Source organism: Saccostrea cucullata, unplaced genomic scaffold, assembly GCF_032062105.1.
Source record: "Saccostrea cucullata isolate Sc308-1 unplaced genomic scaffold, CSIRO_AGI_Scuc_v1 ctg1320, whole genome shotgun sequence".
Lineage (NCBI taxonomy): Eukaryota > Metazoa > Mollusca > Bivalvia > Ostreida > Ostreidae > Saccostrea > Saccostrea cuccullata.
Window position 1 is genome coordinate 99,609 of NW_026930614.1, and position 27,954 is coordinate 127,562.

Sequence of the window (27,954 nt, forward strand, 5' to 3'; positions counted from 1 at the left end):
GTGACCAAGGTTATAATTCTTAAAAAGTAGTTAAAAGAAGGTAAAAGTGAAAGGTCTTTTTACAAGAATAACTTATGTGTAAAAATATATACTTTTTTATGAGTTTTTTCAAAACGTAATTGTACAAAGAATAAATATTTGAAATATGAAAGTCCTAGTACCTACCATTCAAAAGTTATGGCCAAAGTAAAAGTTTGGAATTTTTACTGTTCCAAGGTCAAGGTCAAAAGGCTTACCCAAATGGTCTTATCACAAGGATATTTGAAATATGAATCATAGCTCCACTAAATCAAAAGTTATGGGCAAGGTTTTTTTTTGAAAAGACAAGATGAGAAATATCTAGAAATAACATACGATTCAAAACACTCTGCCCTCTCTATACTTAGGTTTTTTATCAACGTTTTTTAATATCTTTTTACTATCTTCAACTTCTGTCTTTGTTGTCTCCTCTTCCTCTACCGGCGGAAGTGCTTCAGCTTCGTCAGTTGTTGCCAAAATGACGACAATCAGAAAGCAGACCATACCGAGGACGACACCCATAGAACCGACGCTGACAACAATGGCCCCCGCCGCCCAGTCTGAAAAGGGATATATATTTCTTCGTAAACATACGATTTGTCTTATTACATATTTAAAGGGCCATAGTGAAAACTAGTTTAGTCCACTTATGTTGGTATCTTTTATAAATAAAGGAAGTAGTTAATTATTAGAAGTGGTAATATCTTTTTTATTATTACTTCAATTTTCCCATCACCATTTACCCTTATTTATGCAGGAATACACCATTATCAGCCACATACGGAGTAAATATATCCAAGTTGAATCGATATGCAAGAGGATTGATATTTTTTAAAACTTCACACATACCAATAATTATGCAAATAATTACATAATAAATTACGTAATAAAAACACCGGGATGAAAAGATTGATTTATTGATTGTATGCTGTTTAACGTCCCTCCCGAGAATTCTTCACTCATATGAAGACGCCACCAATTGACGCCGGTGGAGAGATACAATGTCCTATGCTCGGCACTCAGGGCCATTGAGCAGGGAGGGATCTTTTTCGTGCCAGCACCTACTGCGACACGGGACCTCTCATCCTCATGACCGTTCTCCACGTCCCACAGTGCGATTCGAACCCCACGACGTAAGGATCGACTCTAACTCAGATGCTATAACTACCAGGATTAATGACAGATGATACAAACTTTTGTTAAAAAATGAAAATAACAACTTGGGTCATGTTTTAATTATTAGAATGAATAAGTTTCACCGTGTAGTTTTTTAATTTTTTTCTTCAAAGTTGCACAAAAATGGAATTTGAAGTGAAAAATATTTGTCTAGAATAATAAGGATGGTTTCAAATATTTTGAACATCACAGAAGGTTTACAATTTTTTTTATATTTTAGAAATCTGTCATTTGCATCATATGCAATAAATAAGGTTATAAAGTATATACCAATCCAGTCATCCATTTTTTGTTTGTATCATCTGTCCTTCAAAGAAGTCTCTTTACGTTATGTGTTAATGAAGCACATGACTTTTTGGTGTTTAACGATATGCTATATACCGTACCTGGTACTGAATAAGGAGTAGTCACAGATTTATCCAGAATTCGTATTGTCAAAATGGATTCCAGAGATGAACTTCCGGTACATGTAATGAACATTTTATATTCCTCAGCTGTGTTAAAGTCCAACTGGGAATCTGCATTGAGGTATACGGCTGCAGCTGTAAATACAATATCAAGGAAATCAAAAAATTATCTCTCATGGATTTGTTGAAGTAATATGTTTGAATATTCTGTACTTGTTTTTATTCCCACTGCGATGCAGTCTATTGCTTGATTTCGCAAACATATTAAAAAAATACCCTTCATCAAATTTATCATACAAACGACTCAAATTCAATTTCCGAATGTGAGATTTTTTTAATTAATTCGATGTGAAATTTAAGTGTTATTTTTAAGATGAGCAAATGAATATTGACTGGTCTATTTAATCAGGTACTAGTATTTAAATTAAACTCTTTTTTATTAGCATTTCATTTAATTAATCAAATAAATACAAATGTGGAAGTGATGCATCCTACATCCATTCATATAGTCATCCAATCTGAAAAACTGTGTTTCTGGTAAAATTGACGTTTCGGTACACGTGATAGTTGGAGCAGATTCGTCCGTTGCATTAATGACAATGAGAAGAGTTTCTTCTGTGACGTCATCTCCGATCTCTACTTCCGTTGGTAAATTATGGAATGATGGTGGCTGAAAACGTGATGTAAAAATTCAAAAAGTGTCATCTTATATTCAGGAAAAATAAGACGTCATAACTTTATAAAATGCTATTAATATGAAAGGTGGTTTTAAATTTTTGTAAAATGCTCTTAAAGAGACCAACTGATTATAATTTTTGAAAAAGAATTCAGAAAAGTATAAAACTTTAAAATATCTTTATTATACGTCAGTAAATTATTGAAAAACCTACCACACTGTAAGATGTTATGTTAAGAGTAGCAGTTGCGGAATTGTAACATGTGTCATAGACTTCTATTACTAAAACATAAGTTGTTTCTGTATTCGTTACAGGCAATGGCCCAATCAAACTGATAAGCCCTACGAATTCAAAGAAAAGCATGAAAATCAGACAATTGTAAACAAACAAAACTGTATACCATTTATATAATAATGTTGTGTTTTGCATGCACTATGCCTAAATAGTAGGCAGGGTTTGACACATGGTGCACGAGCCGGAGGCGAGTGCACTATGTGTCAAACACTGACTACTATTGAGGCATAGTGCACGCAAAACACAACACTATTGTTATTATTATGCTGACTGTTGTTACTGTATCAAAACGGCAATATTTTCTTTATTTCCAATGTTTCATCACCTGTAACATTCGTCTACTCTAATATGTTTTACGGTGTGACCGTTGGGGCGAGCGCAGTTGTACCATCAAAAACACTTGAGATTGTTTTGCCATTTCGAACGTCAAGCCGCAAAATTTTTGAAACTAGCTGTTATATATATATATATATATTATAGTACATTGTTCTAAAGACAGCCGAGCGTCTGTTTGAAACTATAGAACTAGTGCAATTTTTGTCGAAAAACATTGCAGAGTTATTTCTTCGGTATTCTTTGAAAGATTTCTACAAACTGAAAGTCTGATATATGCGCTTTACGTTATTATTTATTTATTTATTCGGCAATATTCGCGCAAAGGACATTGGGTAGTGCAGGAATTCTGGGAATGTTGCACAGAGAAATTTGGCTGACGTATGTACAGATTTCAATCCGAATTTTCTCTGTTCTTACACGTTAATCTATTGAGCTCGCTTCGCGAGCGTCGCTTCGCGACGCTCGCTGCGCTCGCTATTATGACATCACCTTATGCAACATTTACGTCATAATCATTTTCTTTAATTTTGAACGTTCCATGCTTTAGGTATAATCTAGAAATAGTTTTAGAGAATATTATTTGAGTGAAGGAAGGGGGATTGCAAAAAACTATCTTATAATTATTGTTCTGTTTATTTTTAATCGTAAGTGTAAAATTTTTGAAACTAAGTTTATATATATACTAGTCAAAATTTCTAAGTCCCCAGGTAGTGTTTGTTTTACACTGCTTTTATAATAAATAATTACGAAAATATAAATTGATAACTATACAGGATAAAAAGAAGCAAAACGATTTTTTTTCACTTAATCTAATTTTATCAAAGGGAGAACACCAAATGCAGAAAAGTAAAGGCATTAGAATTAAAAAATCGCAACGTTCAGTATACTGCTTTTATCCTTGATTTTATATATTGATCAAGACAACCGTTTCCAAAGAGTTCCCAAAATTAAGAAAAATCCTTATTGAAGGTTATTCCATGTATGGACGAGGTCGTCCTCTATAGTTCAGCTAGATTCTGCTGCTCGAAAAGCTCTCACTCTCCGGTCCATCTTGTCCCATTCATGTTCTATAAGTTTGAGATGTGGATGACATTGAAGCTTACCGAAATTGTTTTACCCCAAAATATTTAGTCTACAGTACATAAGGTCTACTTACACGCATTCCCCACTCTTCCAGTTTGTTTTTTATAATTTGGATAATTAAGGAGACTTTAATTAATTTTTAATGAGTGCAGAGAAATTGCACGTGCAGATAGGTTCCTTCCACAATTATAGTGAGTAATTCTTATGCAGAAGAGAAACCCTGTTCTTATGCGTTGCAGAACGTGTATACGCCTTGACCATGGGCACTTCCGGTTCCGGTTTTAGTAAATTTCCGGTTAAACCTTAGGCTGGTTTAGTGGTATTTGTTGAAAATCTAGCAATTTTTAATGATTATAAGGAATACAAATATGCTTTGTGCATCTTCCTGGCGGTATTTTAAAGGTTTTAAATAACATAAACAAATACAAAGGAAGGAAATACAACTCTCCTTTAATACCACCAGCTTGGACCATGTCAACTTCACATGCACATTGTCGTTCGTACATACACGACATTTTGAACAAGTTTTTTTCTGTTTTTCGTAAACAACTGAAGATGGAGAACAGATGTACATTTAAATAAATGAAAGATACACCCGAAAACATATGAAACTCGCACTTCATGCTTTTTAACAGAAACGGTCATGGTTGAGTAATCATACATTCAATTCCAATTTTTTTTTTGGCCGTAACAGATAATCATTGAAAATGTAATTCAAAATTGTGAACAACTATTTAATTAATGTTAAAGGTTTTTACATACTTAAAATAATGAAAGTGGGGACTTAGAAATTTTGACAAGTATATATTATAGTACATTGTTCTAAATATCGGCGTCTGTGGCTTAATCGGTAGCGCGTCGGACTGACAATCGTGAGTTCGCTCCCCGATATGGGCGTTGTTGATAACAGAAATGGAATTTTTGCGGTTTTGATTTTCGGCATAGAAATTTTTACGCTATATAAATCCTTTGAACACTATGCGAAAATAGTTGGGTATGGGTTATATAGGGACAAACTGACAGGAAGCATAATAAATATGGTTTCTTTCGTTTGAGGAACGAATTAGACAGAATTCAATTTCTACTTGGTGTGATAATGAATTACTTTTTCGGAATTACGAGGTTTTCATTCGAATACCTGGTGTATATCACGTGGTTCTTTAGAACCGGTCTCGTTAGCAAGGCTATATAAGAGGTGAATAGTGGTTTAAATACCAGTTTAGGACGACATGTAGAGCACGATAAAGTTTAAATCTCAGAAGCAGACCGAAGTAGCGTAGGGAGTGGTTCATCGACATGTTTTAGCCATTGTAGATGATATGTAATCACAGAAAATAGAGTTGGAGAGAGATTTGACAGTGTTGAAAACGAGGTCATCAAAGAAAAGCCATCTTAGATCTTGTTTTAATAAGATAAGTATTCATTTGAGAATACAAATGATCAGTTTTTGAATAAGTAATAAATTAGTGACAACAAGGTTTGTAATAGAGAGAATTTGAAAACAAATACATGTATTGTATTAAATTATGAGATTCGTTAATTCTCGTCAGTATATCATGGTTTAATTCTTGATTGTTTTATATATTGATAAATATTTTATCTTCGCTGTGATAATAGAAGTTATTTCCAGAAATAGATAATTTGTTTTGTAGAAAGATGGATTTGTTCAAGGAAGAAAACTGGTGTTTCTGAAAATCAAAACAAATACGTTACGATAATTTATTTTAGTTTTCATTTAATGCAAGTATAGAATTTATAAGATATTATATTTGCACTTATATCCAATTAAATATATTTGCTGATCATTTTAAAACGTCCTAAATACATCAGCATTATAACATGGACATTTCTTGAGTACAGAAAATATCGAGAACTTAAAATTGTTTGAATTTATTTTTCAATTTCAGTTTCTTGCCATTTTGTCAAATGTGCTACTAAAATGGAAAGTTTTAGATATATTGAAGAGAAAACAGTATATTCTTATGTTTCAGGTAGTTACATGATGGGGTTGGTATCACGATGAGTATAATGAAGAAGGTGATTTTAAGATCTCCAGAGAAGTACGGTAGATTTTTTCTTTGCGTTTTATGCCTATTGAAAGTTAAATTCAATGCGGACTCCATCACAATGGAAAAGAGAAGCATTTCATATTCTGAACTTTGAATATAATAATTCGTTTTTCGATTTATTTTAGTAGATTATTCAATCATGAATCCGTATAGTAGAGTATGGGACATAGACAATTTTTGTTTGGTATTTTTTAACCAAGTATATGTGTTAATGACATATAAACTTTATGGAAGAAAACGAGTTCTACTTGTCTTGTGATTAATGCAGGACAGGTACGGCATTGCGTAAGAGGATTATAGGTTTAGAATATTTGCATTTTGATTTTCATTGTAGTTAAACTAAGGTCTCATTTGAATTATCTTAGAATTGAAATTTATTAATTAAGTATTAATTTAAAAAAAAATTAATAAATAGATAAGATCAAAATGGTATAAAATATTTAGATGAATGATAATTCTGCAATATTTGGGGTGTTGTTAATTGGCTTGATTGAGTTATCTAGAAAAAGAGATCTAAGTACTTAGTTTCAATACTAAAAAGTTTTGATAACAGAAACTGAATTTTTATCGGTTTTGATTTTCCAGCAAAAAGGAAATTTTGTCAATGAATTCTAATTTTAAAAATGATTCACCAAAATTGAATTAAACTTTTTCTGAATATTAATTTTTTTGCACAATTTTCGTGTTTGGTAGTGTTTGGAAGATTTGAATTTTGATAACGTTGATATATTTCATTTTATAATGAAATGATTTAATGAATGTTTATTAAATGGCAACAATTTTTGGGGTATTTACTTTTATTGAAATTAGTTTTCAGTGGAAAGTGGTTTCTATAATACTGTAGCTATTTAAAAGCTGTTATTTTTGAATTTAAAACAAAAATAGAATTTGAGCGGAATTCCAACTTTAACCCAGCTTAACATAAAATATTTTATGGATGTTTATCATAACGCATCTGTGGTGTTTGGTTTTTGGCGGGATTGATTTCAGTAGACAATGAGAAGTACAGAAATAGTCAAATGAAAATTAATATTTCTGTTTGAAATAATATTGAATTGGTTTTGAATTTGAATAACTTTGGCACGTTTTAGCATATCATGTTTTTATGAATATTTTTCAACCACTTTTATGGTATTGTCATTTGGTAATTTATTAAAGATTGTTTTCATTATATTGCTGATAATATGAAATAGAAATTGATTGGATTCGAATGTTTTGCACATTTTATCATAAAATTATATAGATGTTTATCCAACAACATTTGTGGTGTTGCCATTTGACGAGTTGGTTAAAGTAGAAAGTGGGTTCTATATCATACGAGTTTGAATTTATAGATTTTGTCCAACCACATTTGTGATGATGCCATTTAGTAAGATTGGTTTCTGTAGAAAGTGTATCTTAGCATATAGTAAAGTAAAAGTTGATAATTTTTATGAAAGCAAAGTAAAAGTTGATTGGAACTTGAAGTATTTTGATAAATTTATCACATAGTATGAATTTATGGATGTTTTTCGAACCCTTTTGTGGTGATGTCATTTGGCGAGTTGGTTAAAGTAGAAAGTATCTCTACATATGAAGTAAAGTAAAAGTTGATTATTCTCATAAAAATAAAGTAAAATTTGATTGAAATTTGAACTTTTTGATAAATTATATCATAAAATGATTTTATGGATGTTTATCCAACCACATTTGTTTTGATGCCATTTGGTGAGGTTGTTTTCAATAGGAAGTATTTCTACACATAGTAAAGTAAATGTTAATTATTCTGATAAAAATAAGGTAACATTTGATTGAAATTTGAACAGTCTTGATAAATTTATATTTTATATTAGATCATAGTATGATTGTATGGTTGTTTTTTTTTTCAAATCCATTTGTGATTTTTCAAAAAGACGAGAATGATTTATTAGAGAGTTATATATACATGAAGTCAGATGGTTTTTTTAGTTTTAAAAAAAATTCTTTTAAATCCACTTTATCAGAACTTGATTATAAAATGGATGTTTATACAAACACATTTTACCGGCCACGGTAGCCTAGTGGTAGAGCGTTCGCTTCGTGATCGAAAAGCCCGGGTTCGATTCTCGTTCGCGGCGCCGCGTCATACCTAAGACGTAAACAAAGGTAGTGACTGTTCCCTCGCCAAGCGCTCGGCACTAGAAGTGAAAAGTCGCGGGTCTTTCGGATATGACCTTAAAAACGTAGGTCCCGTGTCACGGTAGGCGCTGGCACGATAAAGAACCCTCACTGCCCTGAGTGCCGAGTATAGGTCTAAATTTGAAGCCCTTCACCGGCATACGGTGACTCTCCATATGAGTGAAAAATTCTCAAGAGGGACGTTAAATATACAATCAATCAATCAAACACATTTATATTTTTCTTAATTAAAAAATTATTAGTACAATTCATAAATTTTGAATTTAATGGTGGAATTTTGATTCATTTTATCATTCAATGATAGTATGCATGTTTTGCAAGCCACAATGATGATGATTTTGATTTTTTTATAGATGAAGAGAGAGAGAAAAAGAGATCCTATACATATTTACTTAAATATCAGAGTTACAAGATATATGTATCTATCAGTTTTCTAACATCAAATTTGTTCTTCCATGTATTATTGGTTATCGTTTGATTCAAGCATCATGAGGCATTAATCTGTGTTCCAATAATGACAGTTTCAAAGAGGCACATATCCAAGGAATTGAGATGGGATTCAAGATATTTCACAGGAATGTGTATTTTGTGCTTTTTTGATATTGGAGAATGAATATACTTCTATGTATAACTGTGTCGAATTCATTTCATATATTTGAGGTCTTCTTCCCTGGTACTTCACGATAAATCGTATGGTATGCGTTGAATTTGACTTGAACTATACTCAATACTCAAGTGCAGCAAACATTTATCGATGCGTGGATAGGATGTGTGCATAACATCAAGACTTTTATGATCAGACTCACATGGTGAATTGCGCTATGGATTTTCAAAAGACGGCGATGTATTGAATTTGTTTAGGATGGATATACATGTAAATGGATTTCTTTGGTGATTATTTAATTGTTTTCAAAACATTTTATTGGAAAATTTCTGTAAAATTTTATGTATTTATTGGTTTAAAATATTGAATGACTTTGATATGATATAAATGAATTATGTTGGATTGAATTTAAAATCAATAATTTTATACTTTCATTTTCCCGTTCTTTGTATTTAGAGCTATTGCGTGTCGTTGCTATGTCCAAATGGTGTGTTTGTTGTTTATTGTACTTTCATTTGAAAGTAATGAATGGATTTAGAGTAGAAATATGATTTCTTTCGTTTGAGGAACGAATTAGACAGAATTCAATTTCTACTTGGTGTGATAATGAATTACTTTTTCGGAATTACAAGGTTTTCATTCGAATACCTGGTGTATATCACGTGGTTCTTTAGAACCGGTCTCGTTAGCAAGGCTATACAAGAGGTGAATAGTGGTTTAAATACCAGTTAAGGACGACACGTAGAGCACGATAAAGTTTAAATTTTATCATGATTTATTCAATCCAACATAAACTTGTTATACAAATTGATTTTCATATTTTGCATATGTTATGTACACTGCACAAATAAAGCTACTTCGTATCGTTGCTATGTCCAAATGGTGTGTTTGTTGTTTATTGTACTTTCATTTGAAAGTAATGAATGGATTTAGAGTAGAATATGTGATACCATGAAAAAGTTAGTTTTACAGTGAAGTAAACAAAGTCATTCTTGTTTTATGTTTTAAGAAAAATTACAAGAAGCACAATATTACCACAAATGATGATAATATAATCATAATACTTTCAGATATATTGAATTATGTTTTTTAAATACGTTATGTAACTCTTAATATTAAATTCAATAATAATCAAGAAGGCATAATCAAAACACTGTAGCAATGAGTAAAATTTTATGTTTCATTCGTCATATACCAGTCTTTACCTTGTTTCATAAAAACAGGAGAATTAAAATGGCATTTCCGATTTACCTGTGTATTGATCGAAGGCAAAGTATGGGCTGGAGGGGTCGGTGTACATTAACTCCATCCCTGTATCGTGAGTTACACTGACTGTTGTGACATTTGACCCCACAGTCAATGTCTCTGATATAAACACTGGAGAGGTCATTGTAAAGGTCAGAGCTGTAACTAAAGAAGGACATAAATTAGTATTTCTTTATTAACATATATTTGTGATTAATGAAGAATTTGAAGTATTGAAATTTTCTAATTTTTTTTATAAATGGTAAAATTTAAAAAATGAATAAATCATTGAAATTTTTTGTTGACTTCTAATGTTTGTCATCTCATCTAATTACCTCATTCACTTAATATGACACTTATAAGTAATAAAAATAACAAAAATAAATCTTAAAATTAGCGGAAAACTCTGATGTCACTGAATAATAAATATCAGTAGTACTAGAAGTAGTACAATCAGGCTTGTTGCATCTAATGTTGACACACATTTTTTTTACTGCTACATGTAGTTTTTGAATTGCATCGCTCCAATGACTTGGATTAAACTCAAAACACACATTCAGGTCATAGGCAGCATTTTTTCAGCAATACTTTCCAATAATAATAATCTACACACGATTGTATTCAATACCCAACATTTCGATTAGAAAAAAGACGAGCAGAATAGCAGGCTGCCACACATCAATTGCAGAAAAAAACATTTTCTTCAGGGTTAGCAAAAAATACACTAAAATTGTCCTAAGCATCTTGAAAACAAATTGTATACAATTTGTAGATAAAAACCAAAAAAGCAATTTGGGAAAGGACATTCATATGGCACAGCTTGGTATGTGCTTCCTATCTTTTTATTTAATGTCACAAATATATGGTAACCATGTTTGAATTCTAGAGTGCTTGAACATATCTTTACCATTGACAATCGTAAATTTGATAGCAAAAGCCGTATCTGGCAGATTGATTGCACTAGCCCACGAATAGGTAGACCCTACTGCCACTGTTCCCATGCTCGGGGCTCTTCTAGTGAAGGAAGTACACAGAGTTCCGTTACAACTCGTAGCAATTCCAATAGGATTTACTCCTGGGGAATACCTGAATATCAAAAACGTATATTATATAAATATAACCCTTTGATGAGGTCGATCCATAGATATATCGACTTCACAGAAAAGCATATCGACCGAAGTGCGAGGTCGATATGCTTTTCTGTGAAGTCGATAAATCTATGGATTGACCGAATTAAAGGGCTACATTTGTTATATCATTTTCACATAGATTAACAAAATGCAATTTGAAAATAATGGGAACAAGGCACAAGTTTTCTCTCTTTAACTTTTAGAGACTAGAGATCAAAATAAATTAAGCTGTTTAATGTAATTTTGTAACCTTTATACTGATGAAGTAATTTAGAGGATTTAAAAATTCTAAATACTAACATTTATTTGTATCAATTTTTGACAAACATATTCAATATGTTTCAATACAAAGTAGATCCTAATTCATGGAATTGTTATGTCTCATTAATTACAGAACATTAAAAAATATTCATTACAAGATGAAGTATATATTTTTTGAGAAACATCAAGTCATACACTGTACTAGCTATAATTGTGAAATCAGTATTGTTTTTGTTTTACAGAAAATTATAATTTCCATTTTAAGAAACATCAAGTCGATATGCATTTCAGATTCTATAAATAGTAACTCAAGTCTTTATGCTGTTATATACTTAATCACATTATCATGTTTGAGTCAATCAGAGAGCTTGGAATAAATGATAAAAATAATATACTGTAGAAGCACAAATTTTCGTGGGTATAAAATTTCGTTGTTTTGTGATCAAAAATAATTTCGCGTGCATTTAATTTCGTTGTTTTTAAACTAACCCTATTCAATATATAGTCAGATAAAATTTCGTGTGGGATTTAATTTCGTTGAATTTTGTTAACAACGAAATAAACGAAATTTAATCCCCCACGAATATTTGTGCTTTTACAGTATGTATATATATATATTCATCAAATGAATATCAAATAATATTGTAAAGAACATCCGAAAATATATATTCTTTCTTTTCATTCTATGTACAGTAAGACTACACTGATCACATATCAATTAACCATGCATTAAAACAAATCAATGCCTTTATTCTAAACTCATATTTATCAGCTTTAAAAGAATACTTCATTAGAAAAAGATACGTGAATAATGACTGGTGATTACAAATAGTGCGTTAAAGAATTTGTTAAACTAAATATTCCTTCCCTGTATGAATATAACCATCAAGTTATTTTCCCAGCATATTGTACACCTTTACATTAATTTTCTTGAACAGATTATTTAAAAGAAAAGATGTCTCAAATGATCGACATACCATCCAACAACATCCATCATTTCTACAGCAAGCTTTGGTGAAAATGTATAACTTTGATAACCACCTGTTAGAAGAAATGAAATAGTAGAAAATTCTAAGTATACACGTATCATAGCCAATTTTTTGTATATATTGAAACCACCTTTTTAATATATAAGTATATCATGGAATTCTATTTTTGTCATCATATTTTTTACAGTTAATTAAATTATATACTTTAAAGTCACATATCTTTGTAAAGTAAAATTTTAGTGGTTTGAGCAAAAAATCTTTTTTAATGTGGATTTGATTTCGTGGATGAAAAATTGCTGAGTAGTTATGTATGTAATATTTTACATTTTGTGATGGACCTGAATTCGTGTGTCGATTCCTTCTTAGAAAACAATCTAAGTCAACATGGTTCAATAGAAATAAAAATGCTGTTAACAAGTCATGGAGATATTTATGGAGATAACGAACAGCATACATTCTCAAAAGTCCATATAAGATTGGAGCAGAGCAAACACGGACCGGTAGGATCAGCTTTCATGGAGGAGTGAGCATCCCTTCCTACCGATCACACTCGCCGTGATCGGGTGATCACGGAAAAATCAGCAATTCAGTATGCTTTTAAAATCGCCTAATGATACGTAGGAAAAACGGCATTCAGCAATTGACTTGAAGATTGATTGTCTTTGCTGACAAGGTCATTCTATCAACAATTATAGAACTTACGAAATGATGACTTTAAACAATCCTGCTGATATTCTTCTTTCAGCTACTCGTTTCTGAATAATTTACCTCGTTTTAAAAATTGCTCACACATAGAGCATGCTCTTGCGTTTCGAATCAACTGAGAGACATAAAGCCCGTATGCAGGTGACGAAGGTATATTGCTGCATAAGTAAGGGAAGTGTTTGTCATAAAGCTTGGCTGTTAGAATATCATTAACGTCATTTTAAAGTTAATTTTTATCAATATTTGAAAGAGATGTGTCAAACCCTATGGTTCCTTTTATTTCAAGCTCAGCGGGATATATCGAATGGACATGAAATGGAAATGTCCATTGTTAATTGACAATACATTGTCGATATATATTAATGTCGAAGGTCAAAGGAACAGTTTTTTTTCTTTCCAAATATACATATATTAAATAAAAATTTTGAGCAGATCAAGCACGGACTGGTGGGATCAGGTTCCATGGAGGAGTGAGCATCCCCTGCCGACCGGTCACACCCGCCGTGTCAAGCAATACAAATCTATAAACATGGCATAAAAAGCTCTTGACAATTGTACAGTATCTAATTACCCGTGGCTGATATCGATGTCTCCGACACAAGTACATCTTTTCGCCATATTTGAAATTTGAATGTTCCGGAAGTTGTGGCTTTAAATTCAACAGAGGATACCGCTCCACAACAATGTATGTTGTAGGCCATATCAACGCCGTCTAAGTAATACCCCACATCTATATTGAAACAATTAGGATTACGGTGTACATGTATTCATAAAGAACTGAATAATTTACATTTGTATTTATATAACATTTTCTTATAAGAAGTATTGCTATTTTTTAATGTATCGAGAGAAACATTTGTCATTAAGTACGGCATAATTATTTCAAACTCGTTATATTTGAATTGAGGTAAATGTAAAGTTTTCTTATTGATTTTTTTTTATAATAGATGAAAACACTCACCGGAATAATTGTCAGCCCGTACACTCATAGTGCTTGGCACATCGTAATAGAAATCAAAATCTTCACAGTCTGAAATTAAATGAGACAGTTGATAAGCTTTAAATGAAGGTCGCACCTGAAAGATATCAAACTATAGACAAATTGTTGTTCAAACGATTTAGCTAACTCTATATCAATCATTAATTTATATATTTTTTTACATTCAAGTCTCAGTTACAGTGGTTCATAGAAAAAAATTTGTTCGAATTTTTAACATTTTCAAAGACCCGTATTCATGAATAAAACTTTAGCTCAAAAAAAAATATTCAATTACACTTACATAAATTACAAAAGAATTGGACCACTGTCGGTACATAACTCACAAGTGCGGACCATGCCATTGAACCTATGATATAAGTCAAATCAGAAGCAATGGTTGTATAGCTACTGGCGGGGTCCCCTCCTAGAATTCCTACTTTGACACCAGCAGCTTTAGCGGCATCCAGTCCTGTGGTTGAGTTTATAGTGCCTTTTTCAGTTATAGCAATAATCCAGGATTGGTAGCCAGATCTGGCATTTTTAGACAATATAGTGTTCCATGCCATGTTAAAACCATCCGCCAAATCCGAATTGGGTCCATTGGAAATAGTCATATTCATCATTTTTAAAGAAATTTGTGATGAATTGAAGTAATCTCGAAGTCCCCAGCCATAGTAAGCTTTGTCGTCGACCCCCACACCAGCGATGTTTGTGGCGCTTGACGTTATGTATAGAGCGTCCGCCAATGCCACGATAAACTGGCGCTGGTAATCAAAACCAATGTACCCAGCGTTAGACGACTCATCATACAGAATTACTATGTCAAGTTTTTGGTGAACACCACAGACTGAAATATATCCACATAAATACATTACCTGCTTTAAATTGTGATAACTTTTCATCAAAAAGTTTGTAAATCATAATTTTATTTTGTCTCGTGTCTTCTTTCCAATCACCCATCGTTCTTACTACCTTATTTTGAAATGATATTATCTACATTTAAAAAAAAGTGTAAAATGTAAACAAAAGACCTGAGATAGAGTTAATGATACTGAAATATATGAAAAAAACGAACAGTATTCAAGCGCAGAAGTCCATCAAATAATACGAATTTTGAAGAAGAGCAAGTACGGACCTCTAAAACATCAGAAGTGGGATTAGGTACCTTTGATGAGTGAGCATTCCTTGCCGACCGGTCACACCTGACGTGTGCTCATTGTCACGGATCGGGAAGCTATAGAAAATTCCATAGACGGTGCGATGTGTAATTAAATAAACACCTAGTATGAAAAAAGTTAGTCAGCATTTGACGAGATTTCTAAATGTTGTGAGTTAACATATTTGTTCAATTATTTTTAAAAGTGTTATATCGATTATTATACTTGGGTGTTGAATAAATATACCAATAGAAAAAGGAAACACCAAGCTGTTAAATAGATGTACGTAAAATCATTGGTCCTTGAGGGGCTAATGTAAATGTATTTCGTTTGTCATCCTTACCCACGAATAAATATCCCTACAAACATAACTTGTCGGCGTATTTCATGCTTGAATTTTCTCTCGAAACGAGTAACCTTCGAAATTAAGTACAGATGATACAAACAATTTTCTTCTTTGGAGGAGATTTAATATCATGTAAGAGGTTTAGAAAAGGGAATAATTCTTTTCATTTTTCCTTAAAATTGGAAAATAAAATGGACTTGGAAAATAATACATAATACTCCAATAAAATTACAAATATGGACAAATCACACTTAGTAAAGGTTTAGAGATAAAAACAAATTTCCAAATATGTTAGTTTAATGAAAGTGCTATATAAACTTTAAAAAAATATACCAAGCCAGGTGAATTTTATGAGGAAAAGCAAACTGGTAAAAATCAGCCTGTGATTTTTCTGATTTTCAGCATTTTACGTTTTCTCATAAGATTTACTTGGTATATCTTTGTAAAATTTGAATTACACTTTTAGAACTATATTTCATTTTACACGTCTAAGGGGAAAATTCAAGGAAATATTCACATTCCTAAACCTATCAGATGATATTAAGTCTCCTCCAAAGAAAAAAATGTTTGTACCATATGTCCTTTAGTCCCTATGAATAAGTAAAAGTAAAGTTACAAAAGAAATTGGCCTCCACTAATTGAAATGATGGTGCAGTGTTATTAACCACATCCAAGTCAGAAGATTTCAAATCAATTTTTATGTATTTAGTCTATTTACCTTAATTAAAACAAAAGTGATATCGACGAACGAAGAAGGGAAGTTTGTATAAAAACAAACACCAAAATAGAAACATTTTTCTATGAGCTATAGCACCTGACTTTCTTCGTATTACCTTAGTATTAAAAAAAAATTACGATTGCCTTTAATAATGTAAATATTTTTCTATGCAAAATCAAATTTAAAAAAGAATATTCAATGACCATCAAAATTCAAAACTCACGTCCGTATGCAGTATGAAACATCAACAGCGTAAAGACAGCTGCAGTGCCACACACTTCAAATAACATGTTTGTTCCTTGTGTTTACTTTCAACGGTTACAACTTGTCATGCAGGTTTCATTTTGATTCATTGCCTTGAGTTTACACCTCAATGAATTTAGTCTCAAATTCAATTAGCCTTTTGTCAAAATATCTTCAAGTGTGCAAAAAAAAAAAATTATTGTATCGATATTGCATTTGATTTTAATCTGAATTGAATCGTATATCAAAAATAAGTGTTATCCCCTTTTAATATCTTAAATGTAGGTATACATTAATATATAATGCAACAGATATATATTATATACATCAAATGAAAATCGTAATATAAGAAGTTTTATTTTTATAATATCAATTAGGAAAGAATACATTAGATAGTAAATGGATTTTAGATTAATATAATAATAGATAATATAAGTTATAATACTACTATATTAAGATTAATTCAATCAACAAAATGAACCATTTATATTTCTAATGGCTATGTCTGTTTTTAAATGTGTGATATAATTTTAAATTATTTCAGCAGATTATCAACTATATTCAGTTCAGTGGTATTATATTACTGACTTTCTTTTTCAATTCCACTGGGCGTAAAGATTGTAGGTAATTAACATTCGTTTACAACTAGTTAAAGGACAATAAGAAAAAACGTTCACTGACAAAGTCTTTTAAAGCGTGCTAACAGATGTCTGCTTTTCACTACGTGTTGTCCCAATAGAAGATTTAAAGGTAAAACAAACAAGAAATCGGTTTTTCAATGCTTTATGGAACAAAATAATTCATCAACATTTTAATAATCACAATCAGGTATATATTGTGACACTAGTTGTTATTGATTTCAAAAGAGAACGCCCAAAAACATCACTTTTCTTCATGATCCTTTGAGAGAGTAATGTTGGTTAGCACATGCATTCATTATAATTCCAAAAAATGAAATACAGATTTTTTAAGCATACAATTTTTGTGTCTATTTTAAAAATATTTTGAATCAATGAATGCATTAAAACACAGCTCAAAATTCCCCGTAACCCTCTCTATAAAGTTGAATTCGGTCGACATTTTTGTACATCTGTGCAGCATCATCCACTTCCTTGTTCGCGTCCTTGTCTTCTTCCACTGGCGGCAGTACTTCCGCTTCATCGGTTGTTGCCAGAATTACGACAATCAGAAAACAGACCATTCCTATAACCACGCCCACTGATCCCACGCTGACGACAATGGCCCCCGCCGCCCATGCTTTGAACAGAAATACAGCGTAGTCTAAATTTGATTTAGCTCAATAGACTCTTCAACAAAGAGTATTTTGTGAGGAAGACTAACCGGTAAAAAAAAATTGCCTAATATATACAAAATATGATTGGTGAATAATGCAATGTACGTTAGAGTGGATTTGAAACATTAATTTGAAAAATGAAATTTCAGCCTTCGAAAGTTAAGCTTTAAAATACTGAGGTGTCTATAGCACACCCGTGTCTAACGGTGATTGATCGTTAACCTATTATTTCTTTATATGGAATAATAAGTGTGTCAAGTTTTGGCTAATAAAAACTTCTTGAATATCATCTTTTCAAAATTTAAAATGTTAATATTAAAAAATAAATCGAGAGGTTATTTATCATTACCTGGCACCGTATAAGGAGTGGTGACGGATTTATCCAGAATTCTGATGGTCAGTACGGACTCAAGAGGTGTACTTCCGGTACATGTGATGAACATTTTATATTCCTCAACTGTGTTAAAGTCCAACACCGAATCAGGATTGAGATATACTGCAGCAGCTGTAAATTGAATATTCTTTGTGATATTCCCTAGAGTAACTCTGTGTTTTGTGGTATTAAATAAAACTTCAGTGCAAATGTGATGAACATTTTATATTCCTCAACTGTGTTAAAGTCCAACACCGAATCAGGATTGAGATATACTGCAGCAGCTGTAAATTGAATATTCTTTGTGATATTCCCTAGAGTAACTCTGTGTTTTATGGTATTAAATAAATCTTCAGTGCAATACATAATTCTTCAGTGATCTTTCATTATCTTGCTATTTAACTAGAAAATTATAGTTAGCATTAAACCTTAAAAATATCAAAACTTTAATCCAAAAAATAATTATATTTAGAGTAAAAATGTTAGAAAGCAAAACCCCTTTCACAAGTATCGTCATTCCGTCTAAGTGCTGTGTACAGAGTTTAGCAGATTGATCACATCGGTGAAACGTACACAGTTTTTGTAAACAGGGCACGAGCTCTGTTATTGTTGATGTTTACGATTCACCGGGAGCGTTCAGTTGTTAAAGTCTGCTCACCACAACTGCACGGACTGACAAAATACTGTGTGTGTGTGTGTGTGTGTTTTGCTTTCGAACATTTCAACTCTGAATTTTCTGGATTATAGTTTTAATATTTTTCATTTATACACAAGATTGCCACTTTTCCTAAGTATTAAGAATAAAAATAAAATTTGTGAAAGTGCAAGGGTGTGTCAATCAAACCCGTCTAAAATTTGAAGTTTTAATAACTTTTAGATGAGATGGGATTTTTAATATATTTTTGTGTGAAATGCTATTAAAATATATAAGTCGTAATATTATACAGAAAATATTAACTTCAAATCTGTGTCCATGCACCTTTAACTGTTTTAAACCCTCCATGAAGTTTGTATACAAAATATTTTTACTAGCTTTTTTTGTTAATAAACTATTCATTAAGCATTTGTTAAAAAGTTATGGTACAAGAATCTTTTGAATGCAATAATACTGGGCAAAAAAAAAATCCACATCATTTACAAAGATTCAATGACAACATTAAAACAATTTAAAAAAAAAAAACATTGATGAATATAGTGCAGACAAGTGGATTTAAATGCATTTGTATAGTTTCCTATTCAATGACAAGTAAAAAAAGCTAAATTTAATCAACGTACAGCCATTCATGTAATCGTCAAGTCTGAAGTACTGGGTTTCTGGTAAAATTGACGTTTGAGCACAAATGATGCTGGGAGCGGATTCATCTGTCACATTAACAACAATTAAAAGGGTCTCTGCTGTGACGTCATCTCCTAGCTCGACCTCCGTTGGCAAATTATGAAATGATGGAGGCTGAAAAGTTCATTTTGAAGATCAAAATATTTCAAGGTGTTGTTTGTTTTGAATTGAATAACTATAGATCTACTTAAGAACTTAAATGCTAATCATTTATATATTATATTTTAAACGGTACATAAAACACAATATCAGCATCATGCTAGATGGCTATCAGTAGTCCTGTAAAATATTTTAATAATCAATCACATGTCATAATGAAATTTAAAAATTAACCTACAACAGCAAATGAGGTTATATTAATGGTGGCCGTAGCTGTGTTAAAACAGGCGTCCATAATTTCTATTGTAAGAGTGTAGGGTGTCTCAACATGAGGAGTGGGCAACGAGCCAATCAAAGTAATTTCTCCTGTGGAAGATAAAATAGATATATATTATATAAAAGCCTAACATTTATATGTTTATTACATTCAGAGAATTGTGAATATGAAAACCCTTAATTTAAAAAAAAAACGAAATATGCCTTTTCAAGGATGTAGATGGAAAATTTCAAATAATACTGATAAAGTGCAATTTATAAGTCGAATTAAGGAATCACTGTCTAATATTTTAGTATGCCAGGGCATCAACGACAGTGGGAAACGTGAGATAATTTGCAGAATGGGCGAAATCTTCGCCATTGTTTCTCTTTCTGCTCCTATAATCTTTTTTTGAGAATTAAAAAAAAAAACAGGAAAAAACGTTTTTTTAGGATTCTTTACCGGAAGATTGATTAAAAGCAAAGTATGGACTCGAAGGATCGCTGTATGCTAACATTTCACCGGTGTCATCAGTAGCACTAAAGACCATGATACTGGATCCCACCGCCAGAGTCTCAGATATGTACACCGGAGAGGACTGGGTATAGCTAGGAACAGTACCTACAAAAAGAAAGGTCCCAGATATGTACAACTGTACATTGAAAGGACAGGGTATGAGTGAGTAGGAAATCTCTTAATAGACGAATATTATTAAAAACATTTATTGTTATGAATATCTATTGGAATTTGTTTAGGGTGTTAAATGTACCCCGAAATGAGCAGAGTGGTATTTATATTGCAATGAAACTTTAGAAATCGAAAGGTTGTTTAGGTCTTTTCTACACTTAAAGAAAGAAAAAAAGGTGAAAATATCAAACAGTGATCTATCATAACAATCTACACTGAATATTAAACTGTGAAAAGTGCACAAAACACGCGTTCCTGGAAATTCCAGATATGGGAGCAGGTGTCTAGGAGGAGTAAGCATCCCTTGTTGACCGGTCACAGATTCTGTGAGTCTTTTATATTGATCAGGTAGAAAAATAAAGGCTTAACCAATATAGAATTTTTTACAATTTTTAACTTTAAAGTAATTTAACTGCTTTCTCGACACAAACTGATCTAGCACTTTTTTATACCTTGTAATTGCATGAACATCTTTAAAATTACTTTATCAAAAACTAATTCTGAATTTAATTCATATAATGTAGAATTTATTCATAGATCTAGACCGCTTGCTGTGGTCTTCAACTTTTCAATTAAATACATATTTGTTTGGATAATGTGTTTATACTAAATTTGACCACACAACAGTCTATATTCCTTTTCAATATATAGGATTGAAGACGATTGTGAAAGATCGACTGGGAATGATTACTTTTCCTAGCCATCTGGCTTCTGGCGTTCCCATGCATCTGTGTTTATCATATATTTAGTAGTAAATACACCGATTCTGCACGGTGTGATACGGCTGACGTCACAATACCCCATATCACGGACCGGTCCAAAAAGCCATATCACGTATCGGACTGGCGGGCCAAAAATCCATATCAAACTGGAAGTAACGTTTGTATTACGTTTAAAAGTTAATTTACTTGATTTTATTCAAATATTCATATAAAATAATTCTATAATGACATTTGTGGTCTTCATTTTTTTTCAGTTACCTAAAATTGGTTCTATTAGATTTAAAGAAAAAATGTCACTAACAAGCACAAACATTCTTCAACGACCATATGTGAACTCGCATATTAAGTATTTTAAATACATGATAAATAGAATACTACATACTAAAATCCATATCATATGTCACATCAGCCCTCGGGCTGATATGACATATGATATGGATTTTAGTATTTCATATTCTCTATTTATTGTCTTGTTTTATGACCGCTGTTTTAAAGAAAATATTATATGAAACATGTTTCGTAACAGTGTTGCAAAAAAGAGGAATTTTTCAGTACTATATATTACTGTTGACAATAGTAAATTTGATTGCAAATGCCGTGTCTGGCAGGTCAGTGGCGTTAGACCACGAATAAGAAGCCCCCACTGCTACTGTTCCCATGTTGGTCGCTCGTTTTGTCCCGCTGGTACATAAGTCTCCGGAACAGGTCGAGGCAATTCCAATAGGGTTAACTCCAGATGAGTACCTAAAAAAAGTAAGCAGAAAAACTATTTGCAATTGATTTTCTGCGTAATTCTCTACGTTAGTTATGCTTCATTAAAGAGTATTTTAGATATAGATTATATAGATGGTGCAGTGGTTAGAGCGTCTGCTCTGGAGTTTTGAAGTAAGGAGTCGCTCCTTACGTCGCAGGTTCAAATCCCACTGTGAAACATGAAGACCGGCCTTCGGATGAGACCATATAAACCGAGGTCCCGTTTAGCAGTAGTGATCACGACGGATTTTTCCGTTACTTCCCGATAATGACAAGAGCACGAGGCGGGTGCGACCGGTGAGGAGGAAATGCTAACTCCTCCATGGCACCTGATCCCACCTCTCATGTTTTAGAGGTCCGAGTTTGCTCTGCTCCTTTTTTGTTTTGTTTTATGGACTTTGACATTGAATACTGTTTGTTATCTTCATATCCTGCACTGCAAATAAGTTTTCAAAAGTATCACATGAAAAGAAAGCCTTATTCATTTGGCTAAATTGTATTATTACATTCAATACTTTGTGGGAAAATTACAATAATTTTTACTCAGTTGTAATCCATTTTAAGATTTGAATGTTGAAGTCAATATATAAATGTAGTCTTCCTAGGCATGTGATTCTTCCTGTTGAATTTTTAAATGTCCGAATTTAATGTCCTGCTCAAAGGCTTGTATTCTTTGTGGGATTTTGGAGATCAATAATTATTTGTCAATTAATTAGCATTCTTTATCCTCACGTGTTCATTCATTTTAATCAAAATAACTGAGGCTAAGATTCTGATAATATATGAAGCCAGATTTTCAATTCAAAAATTTCAAACAAAATACAACTGTTCAACACGCCTACATGAAAAATGCTACTTCAAATATAATAAATGAACAATATCAGTAAATTGCAACGTACCATCCAATAACGTCCTTAGCCTGTATGGCAAGCTTGGGTGAAAAAGTATGAGTCTGATATCCAGCTGGAAATATACAATTTATATCCTGAATATACGTAAGAAAAAATTGTAACGATTACTACAATACATACTGGTGTCTCCTAATATCGCAAAACTTAATCCTTTTGCATAAAAAGTGTTATTCCAGTTTTTTACTTTAACTTTTATCAAATACTATCCATAATCCAATCTATGGCCTAACTTTTTAGTCTCAAATTATTTCTCAAATTTGCATTGTTTAATTTGTTGTCTATATTTAAAATGGGAAGTCTTATTTACCTCCTAAATTGTAGAGTCTCATAGTATCGCGGTATAGGAAAACATGGAAACTCGTGGCTGACATGGACTTCAATTTTTATTTTTATATTTACGGTGTAATTCTACATTAAAAATAAACATTTACACAAACTAAAGACTTTCGAAACATGAACTTTATTCTGGCTTTTACAAGGTTGTAAAATCAATGATCTAAATATATTAACGGTAATGGAAATCTGTAAAATTACGTTTTATTTGAATAAAGAATTACTGACACATGTTCCATACTTTTTAATCAACACAAAAGTTTACATTCGGACGACAAACAGATAGTATTTAAAACAGAAAGGATATGAGCTGTGTATCTGAATTTTTGGAATATACCGCGATACAATGGAACCCGCGATATAATGAGAAGCGAGTATAATAAAAGGGATCGTAATGCAGTTGACCTCATGTTAAATGTGCATGTGAAATACTGTAGTATTCATTTAGAACGCAAATATTTTAAACCATTTAAAACAATCACCTGCCGCTGACACCGATGTTTCGGACATTAGGACATAGTTCCGCCATATTTGAAACTTAAATGTTCCGGAAGTCGTGGCCTTGAACTCTACGGAAGAAACAGCTCCACAACAGTGTACGTCATAGGTGACGTCTGTACCGCTCAAATAGTAGCCTACATCTGTGTTAATTATTCAAAAATAAGAAAATTACAATTTTAACATATTTATATTTAAGTCAAAATTAATATGAAGATATTCATATCTCCAGGGACCTGTATACTGAAGTTAATACATAGGTCCCTGATTTAACACATTTTTTACTCATACTGACAAAAAATGCAATCTTGAGTTATCTCTGACTTTTTTGGTATAACTTGCTTGTCAAACAATATCAAGATTATCAATATTATCAACTGATTTGCAATTCATTAAAAAAATGAAACAAGTATGGTTATAGCATGCACAGCAGTGTATGTTATTCCTTTGACACATGGCCAGAAATTGGTTCATATGCATTATGAGATAAAATGAAGAAAATTTAAAAAAAAAATTGAAGTTTTTGTCTATAAGGATGAATTTTCTTTGGTGTTCTTGATTATACTTTCAAAAATGGTAGCTGCTTTGTCGCTAAGTAGCTATAGCTTAGGTATTCATAAGGTCAAAACTGTGAAAACATTACACATGACGCAATGCACGACGAAGTCTTAAGTTAAATAAAAAATATCGGAATTTTATATGCTGTCTTTTTTTTACTTTAAATACTTACTTGAGTGTGTATCAGCTTGGACGCTCATACTGTTTGGAAGATCGTAGTAAAACAAAAAGTTTTCACAATCTGTAAATTATCAAGACAGTCTTTCATCAGAGCTATTATCATTAGCAATAACATTTATCATTTATTATTTTGAATACTAACAAACATTTTCTCTTTGACTTTCCTTTGACCTATTCATCTAGAATGCAAATTATCAATATCTAATATCATAAAAAGCGAAAAATGTCAAAATTACAACTTAAAGTATTTTTGAAAAAAAAATATATGAAACAAAGATTTATCACCATTTGTATTCAAATATGATATAAAATAGTAACGCTATTAGCACTAGTATTGAGGGAATTGAACGAATTTCGGAAATATACAATATATCGTCGCGTGGCTATAGGTTTTATCTACAGAATGGATGAAAAAGCAAATATCTATATAATTGCGAATGAAAAATAAATACATTTATCTTTCTTTTTTTTGTGAAATTTTATGTTATCCTTTATATGGAGCTGCTTTATATATAGTATTTTACATAGAAGAGGTTGTTTTACGATTCTACTTTTTGTTTTGAAAAAAAATCGTTTTGGTATTAAAAGACATGGGACATTGCTGAAGTCTTTTGAATTTTAGTTGTTGAAGGAGTTTTCTCACGAACACAAATTATTGAGTTTTACAAGAACTTTAAAAGCATGTTATTTTTTTTTACTCACATGCAGGGCAGAAAAATTCCACAACACTTGTAATATATGAAGAAAGAGTTCCCCAGCTCATTCTACTGACGATATATTTTGAGTCAGAAGCATAAGATGAATAGCTTGCAACCGAACCCGTCCCTACAAAGCCAACTTTTACACCAGCAGCTTTAGCTTCGTCTAATCCCTTCGTAGAGGTTGTATATGTCGTATCAGTTAGAACTATAAGCCACGCTTGGGACCCCGCCCTCGTACTATTGGATAAGATATGAGTCCATGCCATTTCAAATCCAGGTGCCAAATTTGAGCCTCCATCTCCTAGATGCATGGATATATTCATTAGCTTTGAATTTATTGCAGAAGACGTGAAATAATCTCGAAGTCCCCATCCATAGTAGGCGTAGGTGTCTACACCCAGTCCGGCCATGTTAGTGTCTGTGGAACTCAGGTGTAGAGCGTCAGCTAGTGACACAATAAACTGCCGCTGATAGGAAAATCCAGTTGAACCAGAGCTTGAAGATTCATCATACATTATAACTACATCCAGATTCTGGTGCACCCCACAGTCTGAAAGTACACATTAATCAAAGTTATGATATTTATCTGATCATATAAAACAATTATATATTTTTGGTCATTTTTTAGAAAATTATACCAATTCAGCTAGCTTAATGCAATTTGATAATATTTATGTAGCATTATATTAAAAAAGTAATAATTATGATTATGTAATTGCTAAGTTATGTAATAATATCCCACTATCACCAGCCTATGGTGTGTACATCTTTTACCTTATTCGATATTCAAGAGCATGGTCCAAATACGATGATTTTAAAACTGAGACAGGCTACTGACATATAATGTCATGTTCCAGGGATTTTAACAACCTCGTTTAAAGTTGGCATTTTATATATTCTATGATCGTTATAATAACCTTATATTAAATCTATCATTGGGTCATATTTTAGGCGACTTTTTTATACAAATTGTTAAACCTTTGTTTTTTTATACTAAATTTCTCCATCTACGTGATCAATAAATACAACTCTCTGTGGAAGATTCTGGTCAAAAGGTGATATTTACTCCTCCTAAGCACGACATCCCATGGAAATTTTTGGGTCCATGTTTCATGCTTTTTTCCACAAATTTCTATTGTTTATAGATTTTTTAGATTTGTCCATATAGATAACGAAAAGTAATAAAACTCACACATCCATGAAAACAATACAAAACGGAGGCAAATGCACTAGTCTGAAAACGCACGAGTTGGGATGAGGTGCCATGGAGAACTAAGTATGTTAATATCAATGTCTCATCATTTTGTTTGCAATGGCTCATCTTGTTTTAGAAATACTTTTTCGTAGAAAATGCCCTTGCGTATGAAATGGACTGAGGGATATAAATTGCATATTCAAGTCATACACAAGAAAGGAGACGATGCTAGAAAAGTTGTAGTCATTTTTTATGATTATTTTTATTAAGATTACCATGAACGGTTTTTTTTATTAGTATATCCAAATATGAAAATATATTATGCTTTTAACTTTTTCATTTCAAATTCACTGGATATATCGGCTCGACATATGAATGGAAGTAACTTTTTTTATTTTAAAAATACATTGTTGATGTATCTAAACGTCGACTTTACGTCTTCTTGTGTAAAAGATATTAAGTGGATTATGCTTCATATGAACAGAAAAATTACCCTGCTAATGATGGAAAAAAAACAGCTGCATCAAATTGATAAAAAAAAAACGTATGAGAGTTGTCCAAAAAATTCTTGAAAACAAACCTTTGTTTAAATTGACGAAAATCAATCAAAAAATTCCATTATCATTTCAAGAAAAGACTACAATTACTTTGGTTTAAGAAGTTTATTCATGATTAACTTAGAAGCATATTCAATGATCATGGATTCAACAGCTGGCAAAAATGGCCTATAATAGTTTTCTCCATTTTAAATAAAAGTACAAATGTATCAAATGTATATATTAGAAATTTTACAAAGACATGTATTTTTAGATAATTTTAATAAAGGTGACAGGGTACAAAATTGGAAAAAAAAATAGGAAAAAGAGGGGAAATAAGCAATCAAATAAAAATAAAAAGAAAAGAAAAACGATGGGAAAGAGTGAAGAAAAACAAACAAAAAAGAACACAATTAAAAACATGTTATGCCATTACGGTCAAAAGAAATATATAAGTGGATATATGTACGTGTACTAATAAAAATTAATTTTAAAAGAAACGGACATAGTTTTGACTTACGTCCAGTAACTGATACAATACACAATGAAATGATAAATGTTCCACCATAACTACTAAGTTCCATCCCTCCTCATTGAATCTCATTTCACAATGTCCCAAAAAACAGTTTAATCTTTCATTAGCGTTTTCGCTTCATTTGTGTCTCCTTTATTTTTCTGTTTCTGATATCGCGTAGTTTTACGTTTAACACTTAACCCGATATCCCTTTATCATTAAAATTATCAAAGGTGGTTCAATTAATGAAGTTTGGTTTTACTGTGTTAAAAAAACATCAAATAAATAATTGAAAAGTGATATATATTTACAGTTGTATGTAGGACTTACCATAGGATTGAAAGGAAATGATCCGTATGGCTAACGTCATTATAATTATTTAAAAGGTTGTCTTAAATGTATTCATCTGGAAAC

The 27,954-nt window shown here is 31.8% G+C and overlaps 2 protein-coding genes across 2 annotated transcripts; both read right to left on the reverse strand.

Moving 5' to 3' along the window:
* Positions 1-348: 348 nt before the first annotated feature.
* Positions 349-16,650, reverse strand: LOC134229254 (uncharacterized). Its single transcript, XM_062710966.1, has 11 exons — positions 16,575-16,650; positions 14,432-14,977; positions 14,113-14,181; positions 13,723-13,881; positions 12,435-12,498; positions 10,974-11,152; positions 10,073-10,231; positions 2,492-2,619; positions 2,097-2,271; positions 1,581-1,736; positions 349-578 (listed from the first exon to the last, which is right to left on the reverse strand). The coding sequence occupies exons 1-11, from the start codon at positions 16,639-16,641 to the stop codon at positions 358-360; spliced, it is 1,923 nt and encodes a 640-aa protein (XP_062566950.1). The 5' UTR covers positions 16,642-16,650; the 3' UTR covers positions 349-357.
* A 777-nt stretch (positions 16,651-17,427) lies between these two features.
* On the reverse strand, positions 17,428-27,694 carry LOC134229255 (uncharacterized). The gene is made up of 11 exons (XM_062710967.1): positions 27,547-27,694; positions 25,297-25,845; positions 24,587-24,655; positions 23,841-23,999; positions 23,014-23,077; positions 21,927-22,105; positions 20,415-20,573; positions 19,935-20,062; positions 19,537-19,711; positions 18,238-18,393; positions 17,428-17,851 (listed from the first exon to the last, which is right to left on the reverse strand). The coding sequence occupies exons 1-11, from the start codon at positions 27,608-27,610 to the stop codon at positions 17,628-17,630; spliced, it is 1,926 nt and encodes a 641-aa protein (XP_062566951.1). The 5' UTR covers positions 27,611-27,694; the 3' UTR covers positions 17,428-17,627.
* Between the last annotated feature and the right edge of the window lie 260 nt (positions 27,695-27,954).

Excerpts from the sequence above, each read along its gene's own strand:
- LOC134229254 (XM_062710966.1), bottom strand. The coding sequence starts at position 16,641 with ATGTTATTTGAAGTGTGTGGCACTGCAGCTGTCTTTACGCTGTTGATG. Across the intron at positions 13,882-14,112 it reads ACGGGCTGACAATTATTCCG|ATGTGGGGTATTACTTAGAC; the intron begins GTGAGTGTTTTC and ends GTTTCAATATAG. Across the intron at positions 2,620-10,072 it reads TGCCTTCGATCAATACACAG|GGCTTATCAGTTTGATTGGG; the intron begins GTAAATCGGAAA and ends TTGAATTCGTAG.
- LOC134229255 (XM_062710967.1), bottom strand. The coding sequence starts at position 27,610 with ATGGAACTTAGTAGTTATGGTGGAACATTTATCATTTCATTGTGTATT. Across the intron at positions 25,846-27,546 it reads TATTGTATCAGTTACTGGAC|ACTGTGGGGTGCACCAGAAT; the intron begins GTAAGTCAAAAC and ends GTGTACTTTCAG. Across the intron at positions 24,000-24,586 it reads CCAAGCTGATACACACTCAA|ATGTAGGCTACTATTTGAGC; the intron begins GTAAGTATTTAA and ends TAATTAACACAG.